Source organism: Lepus europaeus, chromosome 16, assembly GCF_033115175.1.
Source record: "Lepus europaeus isolate LE1 chromosome 16, mLepTim1.pri, whole genome shotgun sequence".
Classification (NCBI taxonomy): domain Eukaryota; kingdom Metazoa; phylum Chordata; class Mammalia; order Lagomorpha; family Leporidae; genus Lepus; species Lepus europaeus.
The window spans coordinates 90,137,034-90,154,172 of record NC_084842.1 but is presented as its reverse complement, the minus strand read 5'-3'; the positions used below and the strand labels follow the sequence as shown (position 1 = coordinate 90,154,172).

Here is a 17,139-nt window from a genome sequence, read left to right as displayed (position 1 = left end):
GACTGTCTGTGTTAACGGTGTGCTAGAAGCCCCTGGACCAGGGCACACTGCGCATGGACTGCGTGTGTTAGCTGTGTGCTAGAAGCCCCTGGACCAGGGCACACTGTGTTTGGACTGCGTGTGTTAGCTGTGTGCTAGAAGCCCCTGGACCAGGGCACACTGCGCGTGGACTGTGTGTGTTAACGGTGTGCTAGAAGCCCCTGGACCAGGGCACACTGCGCGTGGACTGTCTGTGTTAACGGTGTGCTAGAAGCCCCTGGACCAGGGCACACTGCGCTTGGACTGTCTGTGTTAACGGTGTGCTAGAAGCCCCTGGACCAGGGCACACTGCGCTTGGACTGTCTGTGTTAACTTAACGGTGTGCTAGAAGCCCCTGGACCAGGGCACACTGCGCGTGGACTGTCTGTGTTAGCTGTGTGCTAGAAGCCCCTGGACCAGGGCACACTGCGCGTGGACTGCGTGTGTTAGCTGTGTGCTAGAAGCCCCTGGACCAGGGCACACTGCGCTTGGACTGTCTGTGTTAACTTAACGGTGTGCTAGAAGCCCCTGGACCAGGGCACACTGCGCGTGAACTGTCTGTGTTAACGGTGTGCTAGAAGCCCCTGGACCAGGGCACACTGCGCGTGGACTGCGTGTGTTAGCTGTGTGCTAGAAGCCCCTGGACCAGGGCACACTGCGCTTGGACTGTCTGTGTTAACTTAACGGTGTGCTAGAAGCCCCTGGACCAGGGCACACTGCGCGTGGACTGCGTGTGTTAGCTGTGTGCTAGAAGCCCCTGGACCAGGGCACACTGCGCGTGGACTGCGTGTGTTAGCTGTGTGCTAGAAGCCCCTGGACCAGGGCACACTGCGCTTGGACTGTCTGTGTTAACTTAACGGTGTGCTAGAAGCCCCTGGACCAGGGCACACTGCGCGTGGACTGTCTGTGTTAACGGTGTGCTAGAAGCCCCTGGACCAGGGCACACTGCGCGTGGACTGCGTGTGTTAGCTGTGTGCTAGAAGCCCCTGGACCAGGGCACACTGCGCGTGGACTGCGTGTGTTAGCTGTGTGCTAGAAGCCCCTGGACCAGGGCACACTGCGCGTGGACTGCGTGTGTTGGCTGTGTGCTAGAAGCCCCTGGACCAGGGCACACTGCGCGTGGACTGTCTGTGTTAACGGTGTGCTAGAAGCCCCTGGACCAGGGCACACTGCGCTTGGACTGTCTGTGTTAACGGTGTGCTAGAAGCCCCTGGACCAGGGCACACTGCGCGTGGACTGTCTGTGTTAACTTAACGGTGTGCTAGAAGCCCCTGGACCAGGGCACACTGCGCGTGGACTGTCTGTGTTAGCTGTGTGCTAGAAGCCCCTGGACCAGGGCACACTGCGCGTGGACTGCATGTGTTAGCTGTGTGCTAGAAGCCCCTGGACCAGGGCACACTGCGCGTGTACTGCGTGTGTTAACGGTGTGCTAGAAGCCCCTGGACCAGGGCACACTGCGCGTGGACTGCGTGTGTTAGCTGTGTGCTAGAAGCCCCTGGACCAGGGCACACTGCGCTTGGACTGTCTGTGTTAACGGTGTGCTAGAAGCCCCTGGACCAGGGCACACTGCGCGTGGACTGTCTGTGTTAACTTAACGGTGTGCTAGAAGCCCCTGGACCAGGGCACACTGCGCGTGGACTGTCTGTGTTAACGGTGTGCTAGAAGCCCCTGGACCAGGGCACACTGCGCGTGGACTGCGTGTGTTAGCTGTGTGCTAGAAGCCCCTGGACCAGGGCACACTGCGCGTGGACTGCGTGTGTTAACGGTGTGCTAGAAGCCCCTGGACCAGGGCACACTGCGCTTGGACTGTCTGTGTTAACGGTGTGCTAGAAGCCCCTGGACCAGGGCACACTGCGCGTGGACTGTCTGTGTTAACGGTGTGCTAGAAGCCCCTGGACCAGGGCACACTGCGCGTGGACTGTCTGTGTTAACGGTGTGCTAGAAGCCCCTGGACCAGGGCACACTGCGCATGGACTGCGTGTGTTAGCTGTGTGCTAGAAGCCCCTGGACCAGGGCACACTGTGTTTGGACTGCGTGTGTTAGCTCTGTGCTAGAAGCCCCTGGACCAGGGCACACTGCGCGTGGACTGTGTGTGTTAACGGTGTGCTAGAAGCCCCTGGACCAGGGCACACTGCGCGTGGACTGTCTGTGTTAACGGTGTGCTAGAAGCCCCTGGACCAGGGCACACTGCGCTTGGACTGTCTGTGTTAACGGTGTGCTAGAAGCCCCTGGACCAGGGCACACTGCGCTTGGACTGTCTGTGTTAACTTAACGGTGTGCTAGAAGCCCCTGGACCAGGGCACACTGCGCGTGGACTGTCTGTGTTAGCTGTGTGCTAGAAGCCCCTGGACCAGGGCACACTGCGCGTGGACTGCATGTGTTAGCTGTGTGCTAGAAGCCCCTGGACCAGGGCTCACTGCGCGTGTACTGCGTTTGTTAACGGTGTGCTAGAAGCCCCTGGACCAGGGCACACTGCGCGTGGACTGCGTGTGTTAGCTGTGTGCTAGAAGCCCCTGGACCAGGGCACACTGCGCTTGGACTGTCTGTGTTAACGGTGTGCTAGAAGCCCCTGGACCAGGGCACACTGCGCGTGGACTGTCTGTGTTAGCTGTGTGCTAGAAGCCCCTGGATGACCGTGGGCCTGGTGCCTTCTTCAGAGGTGCTCTGTTGACCACACTCTTCCCTCTGTGGGAACTGGGGATATTTCTCTTTGTAGATGTCAACAAAGTAGTCTCATAATTTTTTTTAAGTTTTATTTGCAAGGTGGAGTGACAAAGAGAAAAAAACCTTCCCTTCACTGGTCTACTACCCAAATGGCCGCAGTGACCAGGATCTGAAACTCCAGCCTGGTCTCTCCGTGGGTGCAGGGCCCCAGTCCTTGTCATCAGCAGGGAGCCAGATCTGAGTGGAGTAGCCAGGACTGAACTGACACCCTCACGTGGAATGCCGGCACAGTACCAGGACTCATGTCTTTGTAAACCTCTTCAGCGAGTACCTTCCCCTTGTCGTTTTCTTGTATTATGTATCTGTTCTATTTTAAGTTGGTGATTTGTCTGTGTTTAAAAAAAAAAAAAAAAAACACAAAACTGGGGTCCTGGGGCCAGCGCCATGGTGCAGTAGGGCGCTGCCATCCCATATGGGCACCAGTTCTGGTCCCGGCTGCTCCTCTTCCAATCCAGCTCTCTGCTTTGGCATGTGACCTGCTTTCTTTGCTCCTGTATTTAGGGGGGAAAAAAATTATATGGGAAAAATTGTTTTCATGCTAGTTGATCTCTGCCTTGTAGTGCCCCTGGGGCCTCCCTCCAGCCTGAGTCCTCCCACTCCACTCATGGCCTGGGGACCTCCCACCCCCACTCCTCACAGCCTGGGGTCCCCTCCCACTCCTCACAGCCTGGGGTCCCACTCTCACTCCTCACGGCCTGGGGTCCCCTCCCACTCCTCACAGCCTGGGTTCCCCCCACTCCTCACAGCCTGGGGTCCCCACACTCCTCCCAGCCTGGGGTCCCACTCTCACTCCTCCCAGCCTGGGGTCCCACTCTACTCCTCATGGCCTGGGGTCCCACTCCTCCTGGCCTGGGTCCCCCCCACTCCTCCTGGCCTGGGTTCCCCCCACTCCTCCTGGCCTGGGTTCCCCCCACTCCTCATGGCCTGGGGTTCCCCCAACTCCTCACGGCCTGGGGTCCCACTCTACTCCTCACGGCCTGGGGTCCCACTCCACTCATGGCCTGGGGTTCCCCCCACTCCTCCTGGCCTGGGTTCCCCCCACTCCTCCTGGCCTGGGTTCCCCCCACTCCTCACAGCCTGGGGTCCCCCCACTCCTCCCGGCCTGGGGTCCCACTCTACTCCTCCCGGCCTGGGGTCCCCCCCACTCCTCACAGCCTGGGGTCTCCCCCCACTCTTCACGGCCTGGGGTCCCACTCTCACTCCTCACGGCCTGGGGTCCCACTCCTACTCCTCACAGCCTGGGGTCTCCCCCCACTCCTCACGGCCTGGGGTCCCACTCTACTCCTCACAGCCTGGGGTCTCCCCGCACTCCTCACGGCCTGGGGTCCCCCCACTCCTCCCGGCCTGGGGTCCCACTCTCACTCCTCCCGGCCTGGGTCCCACTCTCACTCCTCCCGGCCTGGGTCCCACTCTCACTCCTCCCGGCCTGGGGTCACCCCCCACTCTGGAAGGCCTCAGCAGCAGCCTGACCCCACCCCTCCTGTCACACAGCTGGAGGTGTTGCCTCAGGGCGTCCCAAGCTCAGTGTCTCCTGATACCACGTCTGGATAGAACTGGTTCCTTTTGGCGATGAGTTCTGATCAGAAGGAGAGTATTGGGCACCGCTGTGCTGTGTGAGCACTTGCAGCAGCCGGGAGCTGCCCCTCCGTGGGAGCGGGGTGGGCACTGGCCGTGGCTGGCCTGCGGGGCCTGCAGACCGGTGTCCTTGCTCACAGCTCTCTTGATCCGTGGCCAGTGCGCCACCACCTTGCTTTCTGCTGCTTGAGTGTTGAAAGTTGAGATACAGAAGTCTGCCCTTGCAGCAGCCCCTCTGTGCACAGGCTGCTGGCACTGCCTGGGGACCCCCCTCTGCCCTTGGCTGGCACTTCCTGGGGACCCCCACTCTGCCCTTGGCTGGCACTTCCTGGGGACCCCCCACTCTGCCCTTGGCTGGCACTTCCTGGGGACCCCCACTCTGCCCTTGGCTGGCACTTCCTGGGGACCCCCCACTCTGCCCTTGGCTGGCACTTCCTGGGGACCCCCCTCTGCCCTTGGCTGGCACTTCCTGGGGACCCCCCTCTGCCCTTGGCTGGCACTTCCTGGGGACCCCCCCCCACGGTTGCATTTCCTTTGAACCTCGTCTGAGGTTCCCAGGTTTTGTTGCTCTTCCTCCACAAGATGACAGGACGCACCCAGCCTGGGCTCCCCACGGCCACCCTGGCCTCAGACGAGCTCTGCGCCTGTGGGTGCACGTGTGAGCTGAGCTGGCCGAGGCCGTCACAGAGCAGGGGCAGGAGGATGGCTTGTGGCGTCTGACGTGCTGCGGAGTGGGCACAGTCCAGAGTCTGCCTGCAAACTCCTGGTGCCTGGGTGGGTAGTGGAGGACACCTTTGTGTTCTTGGAGCCTGGTACAGGCCCTTCTCAGGCCTGCCCTGTCATGGCCCCGTCTCAGTGCACAGTGGCCAGAAGGGGCACACGGCAGAGGGAGGGCAGTGAGAGCTTCCAGGTGGGCCGCAGCCACTGCGGGACCTGGGCCCGGAGCACGCTCCTCTGCGGAGCTACATCTGTGAGTGGAAGCAGATGGCATATGGAACCCAGTGAAGCCTAGGCCCGAGGGGCCAGCACTGTGGCGCCAGCATCTGGTATGGGAGCCAGTTCAAATCCCAGCAGCTCAGCTTCAGATTAGCTCCCTGCCGTTGTGCCTGGGAAGGCAGCAGAGGATGGCCCAAGTCCATGGGCTCCTGCCATCCGTGCGGGTGACCTGAAGGACGCTCTGGGCTCTGACTTTGGCCTGGTCCAGCCCTGGCCATTGCAGCCATCTTTGTCTCTCCTTCTCTCTGTGTGTGTGTCACTCTGCCTTTCCAATAAATAAAACAAATCTTTAAAAAGTAAAATGTTTAAAAAAGCTAGAGCTGGGGAGCTGGGCCGCAGGCAGTGGGAGTGTAGTCCAGGTCAGCACCCAAGCAGACATGTGGGGAAGAGTGCGCCCCCTGCTGTTGAGGAAGCGTATGCCAGCACGCGACAGGGCGTGTGAGGGAGGAAGGCAGGCAGGAGCACCGTTCCTGGGCCCTGCCTCGGTGGCCCTGGTGCACAGGAGGAAACGGGTGAGAGGCCTGACAGTGGTGCCCAGGAGGGTGTGGCTTGATAGATGTGGACCTGGGGAGGAATGCCAGGTGGAGGTGGAGGCTTAGGGGTCGTGGACACCCACAGGGGTGTTCCTGTGGCGAGAAGGGGTGCTGAGATGGAAGATGGAGGCGTTGGCAGCCGGGCAAGTCCCCGGGGGCCGTGTCAGCGGGCTGACGCGCTCTGCCCCGCCGTGGGAGTGACCCAGCAGTAGGGAGAGTCTCGGACAGTGCCCTGTGCTCCAGCACCTGGGAGTGCGAGTGTGGTGGTCTCCACCCTCGTCCCAGGCAGGTGTGTGCCGAGGGGGCCTCCTGGACACTCGCGTGGAGCCCGGGGCGGTGCTTGTGGTGAATCCCTGGAAGGCAGAGCACCGGAGAGGAGCAGAAACCCTCAGGCTTGGCTGAGCACGAAGTGGGTCAAGTTGTCCCTGCTTCCCGCCTGTTGTCAGAGGGCATTTAACGGCCACCTGGGAAGCTGCATCAGCTCTGGTTGTGCTGCGAGGGGCGATGCTTCCTGCAGGGCTGGTGTCTGGCTCCTCGTGCTGCCCAGGCACGTCCAGGGACAGCACTGTCCCCGCCCTGGGCCTGCCCTTCTAAAGGGCACCGCGCCCACTCCCGGGGGGAATCCGGGTTCCAACAAGGGGACCTCCTGAGGGGACCTGGCGCTGCGGTCGCGTTGCACGATTTCCAGCGTGGATCTGCGTGGCACCCGGGAGATCTGCCCTCCTTTGCCTTCCACAGCACCTCGTTTTAGAGACCATTCGCGAAGCTGTTGGAATGGTGTGTTGTGCCCGAGTTTAGCATTTGACCTGCCTCTTTCCTGTGCCTTTGCAGATGATGTGTTTCTGCCTAAAGACATCGACCTGGACAGTGTGGACATGGACGAGACGGAGAGGGAAGTGGAGTATTTCAAAAGGTAATGGGGCGGCACGGCGGCCCGGTGCTCTCGCGGTTGTCCTGGAAGGCAGCTGGCTGCCGAGTAGTGTTCCAGAAGGATCCGGGGGCCGGCAGCACCAGCAGGGGCTCAGAATCCAAGTGGGGGGGTCGTTCCCTTCCAGAGGGTCCTGGTGTGGGCTGTTTGAATAGACGGATTTGCTATACTTCCAAAGACAGAAGCAACATTTCAGAGATTTGCCCAGTCTTCCTAATAGGCAGACTTTTTTGGTACTGTATTTAATAATGTTCTATTACATGAATTCTGGCAACAAAAAAATGTCAGATTTATTTATTTGAGAGGTAGAGTGATCAGAGAAGAAGCAGGGTGTGTGTGTGCGTGTGTGTGAAAGAGACAGCGCGTGCGAGAGAGCGCGAGTGCTTCCATCCGCTGATTTACTCCCCAGAAACCTGCAGGAGCCTGGATGAGCCAGGAGCCAGAACTCCATCCAGGTCTCCAGCGTGGATGGCGGGCACTTGGGCCACCCTGTGCTGCTCTCCCAGGTGCATTAGCAGGGAGCTGGATTGGAAGTGGAGCAGCCGGGGCTTCAACCAGCCTCTCCCATACCATGTGCCAGCATTGCAGTTGCAGCCCAGCCCACTGCTCCGCATCACTGGCCCCAACCAAGATAGATTTTAAAGTTCCTAGTTTTCCTTAGCACTTTAACCTCCTGGCTGCACGTATCACACAGAAGAAGCAGGTGCAGAGCAGGTCACTGACCCCCTCTGAGCCACTGCAGAGCTCAGATGTTCCTGAGTGATGGGTGTGTCACTTAGGTATTCAGCAGTGGGGAAAAGCACTTGCTAAAGGCGCTTACCCATTCATGATAAAAGCTCAATAAAGCAGGGCGGGAGGGGCTCGTCTTGAGCAGGGGCAGCGCCTGAGTGAATGGCATTGAAGGTGGACCATCTGTTTATATAGGCATGAAAAGAACCAAGAGGGATAAATGAGATTTTCATTATTCTCTCAGTGTGTGTTTGCACAGAATCTAACCCTATAGGTACACATTATTTTTTCTTTAATGTTTATTTTTAGTCTGCTTGAAAGGAAGAGAAATAGCACTGGAACCCACTGGTTCACTTCCCAGATGCCCACAACAGAGCTGGGCCAGGCTGAGGCTGGGACCCGAAACTCCACCCAGGTCTCCCACGTGGGTGGCAGGAGCCAGAGCCCTTGAACCAGGATGCACTGGCAGGAAGTTGAGCCCGGAGCAGAGAGGACTCACACCTCAGTCTAGACTGGGGCATCCTAAGGCGCGGCTTAACCTGCGGCAGCACTGCGCGAAGAAGACAGCTTAACCCGCTGTGGAATAGTCAGCACACAGGAAGCCGTCTCCAGAGGGACCCTCCCACCCCAGTCTCTGCTCCTTAGGGCATGTTTGATCTCACAAAGGCGCCTCCTCCCGCCCTAAAGGAACAGGCTAGGCCTGGGTGGGGGCAGTTCAGGGGAAGCTGTGACCCGGGAGGAGTGAGTCGCCCTGAGGCTGGGTTTGGGACAGGGATGGAAGAGGGGCACTTGTTGGCTATAGACAGAACTTTGGAGGGCTTTTCCCAAGAAAGGCCTGTGGGACTCCCACATTGTAATAAACATCAAAATTGACCTGATTTTTAAAAAAAAAATTTATTTATTTATTTGAAAGAGTTACACACAGAGGAGGCTGAGAGAGAAGTCTTCCATTCTCTGGTTCACTGCCCTTATTGGGCACAGCGGCCAGAGCTGTGTTGATCCAAAGCCAGTAGCCAGGAGCTTCTTCCAGGTCTCCCATGCCGGTGCAGGGCCCAAGCACTTGGGCCATCTTCCACTGCACTCCCGGGCCACTGCAGAGAGCTGGATCGCAAGTGGAGCAGCCAGGACCTGAAGCAGCACCCATGTGGGATGCCGGCACTGCAGGCGGCAGCCTTACCCACTGCACCACAGCACCGGCCCCATTTGACCTGATTTTTAAAAATACCCAAGATATGGGGAAATAGTGGAACATCTAGAAAGAGAAAAACATGTAGAAAAAAGTGGGATAAGTAGACATTTAAGATCATAAGCACACGCACACTTAGATCAGTTGCTGTGACGGGCAGTAGGTGAGTACCTGCTCACCCTCCATACGGTCATATGTATATTCTGCTTCCAAGACCTGGAGTACAGTGGGTGGGAATGAAGGAGACTAGCAGACACCTCAGATAACACTTGCACTGATGCCAGACAAAACATTTAAAATGTTATTTTAATTAAGGATTTACAGTAAGTACTTTTTTATCCCTAAACATTTGGGAATCCAAACGTGCGAGTTAAATAACTCACAGGTCAAGGAAGAAACCAGTCTCTGCCTCTCAAGTAAATTAACTAAAAAAAGGAAGTGGACATTTAAAAATAGAACTACAAATTACACGAATGTGAACATCACATGAAAAATCGTCTGCTTTTGGGAGCTCTTGGTAACAAAGCCTGAAGTGCCAAAATTAGCTTTTAGGTGAGCCGTAAACCAGCCAGGGGCCAGCGCCGTGGCTCAACAGGCTAATCCTCCACCTTGCAGCGCCGGCACACCGGGTTCTAGTCCCGGTCAGGGCGCCGGATTCTATCCTGGTTGCCCCTCTTCCAGGCCAGCTCTGCTGTGGCCCGGGAGTGCAGTGGAGGATGGCCCAAGTGCTTGGGCCCTGCACCCCATGGGAGACCAGGAGAAGCACCTGGCTCCCGCCTTTGGATCAGTATGGTGCGCCGGCCACGACGGCCATTGAAGGGTGAACCAACGGCAAAGGAAGACCTTTCTCCCTGTCTCTCTCTCACTGTCCACTCTGCCTGTTAAAAAAACAAACAAAACAACCACTTGGATAATTTTCTATACTGATGTATTCAAGAAGAGGCATTCGATCATTGTGATGGGTGCAGGAGGTCGGAGCAGCTGCTGCAGGTCAACAAGGAAAGGCGCGTGGGGCGCCAGGTGGCCTCCCCAGAGGAGGAGGAGCAGCTGTGCGCGGCTTTCAGAGGGAGGGGGGGGCTGAGCAGGACCAGGTGCGCCCGGGACTGCCCAGCCTCGCCGTGTTCCTGCCCACACAGTAGTGGGAAGGCGACGTCCACTCGGATCTTACACGATCCAGTCGTTTGCACAGGAAGTAGAAAACAGCGTATAGCAACTTACTCGTGTTTCTCTGTGCCGGCGGTTAGAAAGTGAGGCTCAGACACAGCAGCACCGTCGCAGTGCCCACGGGGACGTCTGACAGAGGTCGCAGCGAGGAGGGGGCTTCCGTGGGAGCCGGGCGCGAGAGCTGAAGCCCAAGCCCGCCGCCCGTCGCTCCGTGGAGCGGTTGCACTTCCCAGCATTGTCCACAGGAGCATCTGGGAGCTGTGCACACGGGGCTCCTAGAGCCTGGAGGGGGTGGGGCGGCCACAGAAATGAATGTGCAACCAAAAGGAGGTCGTGTTGTCAACAGCCAATTAGATCAGGTTCCGAGCAAACAAAAGGAACGCGCCTGATTACACCAGCCACGGGCACGCCTGCGTGCACAGAGTGGACAGCACCCAAGCCCGAGGGACAGCCCGTGAGCCGTGAGGCTCACTGATGGGGAAGCAGAGGGGCCGTGTGCCCAGGCCAGGCCCGGCAGGAAGCGCGGGAGGCCTCGTGGCCGTGCCCTGAGTCGGACGGGTCCCGGGACGGGTGGGCGCTTCCCCAGCTCTGCGAGCTACTGCAGCACAGAAGCCACCCTGCGGTGGACGTGCGAGAACTGGCGAGTGTCGATCGGGCGTGAGCGCTGTTCGCACTGCAGCCTCGGGGAAGGCACTCCGCAGAAGCCAGCAGTAGGACTGGAGAAGGCCTCGCGTTGAGGGGGCACGGGTGCCGGGCAGCGCAGTGTCCCAGGGCTTGATGGGGGGTGTTTGTCTGTGGACAGTGATTCTGATGTACATTGGTGTGATCACCTTCCACCAGAGGGGGCATCTGAGACCCTGCTGGACGAACAGCGGGCTGCCGTCTTCCCCCTTCTGAGGACGGAGCAGCCCTCCGTGAACGTGAGCTGGTGTGGCAGGCCAGCACCGAGCTCCGTTGGGTGAGGTGGATGCGGTGTGTTGTGCACAGCGGGCGGGGCTCAGTCAGATGCCCGCCTCCCACTGTGCTCAGTCATCTTCCCGTTGGGGCCGGCGCTGTGGCACAGCAGATGGAGCTGCCACCTACAGTGCCGCACCCCATGTGGGCACTGGTTTGAGTCCCAGCTCCTCTACTTCCTGACCCAGCTCCCTGCTAATATGCTTGGGACAAGCAACAGAAGGTGGCCCAAGTGCTTGGGCCCCTGCACCCACGTGGGAGACCCGGAAGAAGCTCGTGGCTTCGGCCTGGCATAGCCCCAGCCATTGTGGCTGTTTGGGGACTGAACCAGCTGATGGGAGATCTCTCAGTCTCTCCTCTCTCTCTAACTCTGCCTTTCAAGTAAATAAATATTTTTTAAAAATTTTAGATGTTGAAAGCAAACTTTTCTTTTTAAATAAAAATTTATTTATTTCAAAAGTCTTCCCAGAGGGAGAACATGAGACCGAGAGAGAGAGAGAGAGAGGGGTCTTCCATCTTCTGGTTCACTCCCCAAATGGCCTCAGGCTAAGGTTGGGAGCCAGGAGCTTCTTCCGGGTCTCCCGCGCGGGTGCAGGGCCCAAGCACCTGGGCCGTCCTCTGCTGCCTTCCCAGGCCACAGCAGAGAGCTGGTCAGCTGCTCCACTTCTGACCTAGTGCTCTGTTTTGCCTGGGAAAGCTGCTGAAGATGGCCCAGGTCCTTGGGCTCCTGCACCGACATGGGAGACCCAGAAGAAGCTCCTGGCTTCAGGTCGGCACAGCCTTTGTTTGTTTATTTGAAAGATAGTTACAGAGAGAGAGGTCTTCCATCTCCTGGTTCACTCCTCAGATGGCCACAACGGCCAGAGCTGTGCGGATCCAAAGCCAGGAGCCGGGAGCCTCCTCTGGGTCTCCCACGCAGGTGGGTGGACTTGGGCCGTCTTCCCAGGCCATAGCAGAGAGCTGGATGGGAATTGGGGCAGCTGGGTCTCGAACTGGCGCCCATATGGGATGCTGGCACTTCAGGCCAGGGCCTTAACCCACTGTACCACAGCACCGGCCCTAATAAACAAATCTTAAAAAAAAAAAAAACTGTGCCCATATGGGATGCCAGCACTGCAGGTAGCAGCTTAACCCGTTACGCCACAGCACAGTCCCCTGAAAGCAAACTTTTAATTTGGAAGAAAATAAAGATGAATAATACCCTTCTAAGCTCCGAGTAGGAAAAGAGGTATTGAAACAGCCATAGAATAAGATTGATAAATCGCACTTCTTTAGAATCAGGAATCTGTACACGTAACAGAGAACTCAAGCAGCAAAGGTAGGCACGGAAAGGAGAGGCCGGTGGACAAAATCCCAGCGAGGCGGCCGCCACCTGTTCGGAGTGTGCCTCCAGTGGCCGTCCCGCACCCGCACCGTCTGTACCACTTGGGAGAGAGCCAGGCGGGGTCTGCAGGCGGGATCGTTCACCCCACATAACCTGACAGGTGCACCCCTGCACACGTACCGGGGCGGGGCCAGGCACTGCGTGGATTCGCCCAGCCACGGAGGTGAGCAGAGCTCCAGGGCAGTGTCTCACAAACTTAGTAAGGAAAAATACTGAGAGCGTGGTGGTTCCGTAAGCTCGCAGACCGCCCCACCTGGCTCCTCCGGGGTGCATCTGGGAGCTGTGGGGGACAGGAGAGCACAGCCCGCTGCCCAGAGCTGGCTGTGTTGGGTGGGGGACAACCAGGCCTCTACACTCCAGTCCTGCATGTTAGCAGTCTCTGTGTGTGACAGTGCAGGCCCACGAGGAGGCCAGAGGGGGCACCCTGGGCCGGGGGCCTTCCGGAACCGCCAGGGGAGCCCTGCTGTGGCTGTGAGCAGGAGTGCAGCTGATAGTTGCGAGACCACACGAGTACGAAGGAGACAGTGGACAGGTGCTTGCCAGAGCTAGAAGGAGACAGAAGCAGGAGTGGAAGCTTCCGGAACGTTTAGAGCATAATAGACTCTGGACTTGACAGGGTGTTTGGTTTGGTTTCTAAATATTTAATTATTTGAAAGAGTTACACAGAGAGAGATGGATAGACAGATCTTCCATCCACTGGTTCACTCCCCAAATGGCAACAGCAGCTAGAGCTGAGCAGATCCAAAGCCAGGAGCCGGGAGCTTCTTCCAGGTCTCCCACATGGGTGCAGGGGCCCAAGCACCTGGGCCATCTTTTGCTTTCCCAAGCCAGAGCAGAGAGCTGGATGGGAAGTGGGCAGCCGGGACTCAAACCAGCACCCATATGGGATGCCGGCAGTGCAGGCCGTGGTTTTACCTGCTGTGCCACAGCGCTGGCCCCCTGGGTGGGTTTTCTTAAGACACGCAGCTCCCATCTGCTGGTGCACTCCCCCAAATGCCCACAGTGGCTGGGCCTGGGCCTGGGCCTGGGCCTGGGCCTGGGCCTGGGCCGGGGATTGAAGCCAGCAACTGGAGCCGGGATCTCTCTCCAGGTCTCCCATGTGGGCGGCAGGAGCCCACTGGAGTCAGCAGCCGGAGCCGGAGCCGGGTGCTCCGGTGTGGCTGAGGGTGTCTCCGCTCCGGGCTCGGTCTCACCACCGGTGGCCAGATGGAGAGGAGGCGCAGTGTTCTCTTAGGACTGAGGCCCCCGTGCAGTGGCCCCTGGGCGGTGCTGCTGGCTCTGTGAATAGACGGTCTCACCTACTTAGCAACTGGCACCCACGCGATGTCCTGGAACCGTGAGAATGAGAACTGCCAGCACGGCGGGGCCGGCACCGTGGCGTGGCAGGCAACACCGCCACCTGAGACGCCAGCATCCACATGGGCACCGGCTCGTGTCCCGGCTCTCCACGCCTCCCCCTCCCTGCTCATGCGCCTGGGAAAGCAGCGGAGATGGCCCGAGCGTTTGTCCCCTGCTGCCCGTGTGGGAGACCCGGCTGGAGCTCCTGGCTTCCGCCTGGCCCAGCCCTGGCCGTTGCCGCCGTCTGGGGAGTGGCCCAGCGCGTGGGAGACCTCTGCCCGTCTGTAACTCGGCCTTTCAAAGAAGCCTAAAACAAAGGGCTTCACAGGCAGAGCCCCAGCGGAAATCGGACTCTTCTGGCTACGAGGGGATTTAAAGCTAAAGAAATGATGCATAGTAGGGTTTCGAAAGAAAATGTTCTGTTCTTCATTTAATGCAAAAAAATGGCCAGTGTTGCCAGGGAAGCAGAGGGCGGGCACAGTGAGCTCTTTCCCAAAGCCGTGTTAGCGTGTGCCGAGCCCGCAGGCCGCAGCTGGCCGCAGGGACCCGTGGACTTGGGTGCAGGCAGCATGCTGTCCAAGATGGGTCGGTGGGTAGCCAGTGTGGGACCCCATCTCACCATAATGAATTCCTGCCTGGAATGAGCCGAGATAGACTGACATCTCAGGATCGCATGTCCTTCACAGGTCAGAGGTCACAGGTCACACAGGCCAGACCCGGTCCAGGATGGGAGTGTCTGTGATACGTGCACCCCGCGTCGGGGACCTGCGTGGGATACTCGGCCCCGGCTGGCTGACACACCCTGGGGCAGCGCTGATGGCGCGCCTGGTTGGGTTCCTGCACCCACGACCTGAGCTGCAGGCCTGGCCGCAGCCCGGGCCAGCCATGGCCTTTGGGAGGGTCACGGGGAATAAACCAGCAGATGGCAGCGTGTGCTCTCTGCCCCCCCCCCCATCTCCAAAAATAAGTGAATAGTTGGAGGGAAAAGAACATTTTGTGACACAAAACGTACACAAACTGCATTTCACTGTCAGTGAGGTTTCATTGGAACACAGCTGTGCCCCAGTGCCATGCGCGCTGCCTTCCCGAGACCGTGGCCCAGTCAGGAAAACGCCTGCCGACCCCGACCTTAACCTCTGACCCTCCCGGCTGCAGAGTCCTCGGGCGGCCAGCCCTTGGCCGTGAAGACTGAGGCCTGATTTGCTTCCACCTCGTGACCTCACATCCCCAGCTGTGGCGCGCCTGTCAGAGGCCCGGGGACGGTACCGCCGGGTCTGCCAGGCTGCGCCGCCCGCCAGGGCTTGGCCTAAGCTGCTGTGGTCAGCCACTCCCTCCTGCCCAGCGCAGCTGCCCACAGCCGCGTTCGCAGGAACAAGGTGGCCCTCGGCACTCACTCAGGAACAGGCCATGGGCCAGTCAGAGGCTTCCCCTGGGGGCTTGGGCAGAGAACGTGGGGTGCCTGCCTTTGACCCCAGGTCCTCCTCGCCGAGCCCCACGGAAGCTGCTGGCAGGGCCGGGAGGGTGGTGCCGGCCTGGCCTGGCTGTCTCCTTGGGTGACTTCGGCTCTCTGTCTTCGCAGGTTCTGCTTGGACTCCGCCAGACAGACCCGGCAAAGGCTGTCCATCAACTGGTCCAACTTCAGCTTGAAAAAAGCCACCTTTGCCGCCCACTGAGCAAGGACCGCCCGGAGAGGGGGGCGGGCCAGGCCACGCCACCCTGAGACCCCCCAGACCGGGAGCCCGCCGCTCGGCCGCGTCGCTAGCTCGTGTGCGTGTAGTCTGTGCGTGAGACTTCTCTGGTCGTAGCCCTGTGCTGTCGGGTTGGGACAGTAGTTCCCGCCACGTCCCGCCACCTCTGCGGCCTGGCCGTGGCCAGATTCGAGTTTGCATCTTCACGTGGCTCCGTCGCCTCTGCATCTCGCCCTGTCCTGTCCCCTGTCCCCGCCGGGGTGTCGGCCGTCACTCAGCCCTCGTGTGCCCCTGCCCCAGGCGGGCCCTCCACAGTCTGCTGTTCGTGTCTGACCCCCGACCCGTAGCCAGCTTGTGTGAGACCCCTGCAGAATGAGGAGGTGAACACGAGACCCGCCCAGTACTCACCGTCAAGTCTGTTCTAGAGTGTACGACTATTAACACGGAGGCCTGCCTGGCTACTTTTTAACATATTGTTAAGTGATATTAAAATCATGTCTTTCTTTTTGAAAGATGGAACACATTAGTACAGCAGGAGACCTCGTCTGGTTGCTTTCTGCTGGTGGCGAGGGGTGGCTGCAGCGGGCGGGGCCCGGGCATCTGAACCGTCACCAGTGGATCTGGCCTGGGCGGCGGTGGCCGCGAGGTGGGGTGGGGCAGGGCCCACGGTGCCTGGCAGGGTGGCTGGGGAGTGCCTTGGGGGTGAGGGGACGTTGCGTTAGGATCTGCAGAGGCCCCGCAGGGTAGGGTCTCCTCTCTCCTCTGTCTCTCTCCTCTCTCTCTCTGTCTCCCTCTTTCTCCTCTCTTCCTCCTCTCTCTCTCTCTCCCTCCTCTCTCTCCTCTCTCTCTCTTCCTCCTCTCTCTCTCCCTCCTCTCTGTCTCTCTGTCTCTCTCTCTCTCGTCCCAGCAAGGGGGGTCCCCTGACTGCTGAACTCATTCATGTTCCCTTCCCCACAGGAATCCACTCAAAAACCCCCAGTGGGAGCCTCAAACCACAAACGGTACCAAGCCCTGTAATGCCCTTTCTATTTTTTTGTATGAAAGATTTATTTATTTGAAGGTCAGAGTTAGAGGCAGAGAGACAGATCTTCCATCCACTGGTTCACTCCCCAATTGCCCGCAACGGCCAGAGCTGTGCCAATCCGAAGCCAGGAGCCAGAAGCTTCTTCCAGGTCTCCCACGCAGGTGCAGGGGCCCGTGGAATTCAGCCATTCTCTGCTGCCTTTCCCAGGCCATAGCAGAGAGCTGGATCGGAAGTGGAGCAGCCGGTCTCAAACCAGCGCCCATATGGGATGCCGGCACTGCAGGCCAGGGCGTTAACCCCGCTGTGCCGGCCCTGCCTTTCCCATTTTAAAAAAAGATGATCACCTTTGAGGGGCCAGTGCTACGGTGTCGTAGGTTAAGCCTCCAGCTGCGGTGTCAGCACCCCGGCTGGGATGCAGGAGCCCAAGGGTTCGGGCCGTCTTCTGTTGCTCCCCCAGACGCAGGAGCTGGATCAGAGGCGGAGCAGCCGGGACATGAACCGGCGTCCACACGGGAGCCGGCTTGGTGCAGGTGGCGGCTCTACCGCTAACCCACGCCGGCCCCCTCAGCAAAGCTGTGTCTAAAGATGAAGGTGGCACAGCTTTGCGTCACGTAGCGGAGAAATCCCTCGGAGGGTGTCGTCTCCAACAAACAAGCCCAGAGGCTCACTTGGGAGATGGGTGTCTCAACAATAGCTGCAGCTTTGCTGTGGGGGCTCCGCGCAGCCCGCTGTGCCCCCGGCCAAGCTCGCTGGCTGAGGGCCAGACGCATCCTCACAGGAGAGGAGCCAGGACCAGGCTCCTGGAGGCTCTGAGAACGAATCGTCCACGCCGCTCTCCCGGCCCCTGTGGACGCCTGTCTCCACCTCCGTCCCCACTCGGTGCTCCCCACGCACCCGA

General features: G+C 59.3%; 1 protein-coding gene across 3 annotated transcripts in view; it reads left to right on the top strand.

Moving 5' to 3' along the window:
* Positions 1 to 15,770, top strand: part of LOC133774848 (E3 ubiquitin-protein ligase RNF4) — a 222,394-nt gene extending 206,624 nt beyond the window's left edge. For all 3 annotated transcript variants that reach the window (XM_062212773.1, XM_062212771.1, XM_062212774.1), the window contains 2 exons: positions 6,678 to 6,759; positions 15,109 to 15,770. In XM_062212773.1, the coding sequence (XP_062068757.1) occupies positions 6,678 to 6,759; positions 15,109 to 15,202 (176 nt within the window). In that variant the 3' untranslated portion in view covers positions 15,203 to 15,770. The remainder of the gene's footprint in view (positions 1 to 6,677; positions 6,760 to 15,108) is intronic.
* Positions 15,771 to 17,139: the final 1,369 nt, after the last annotated feature.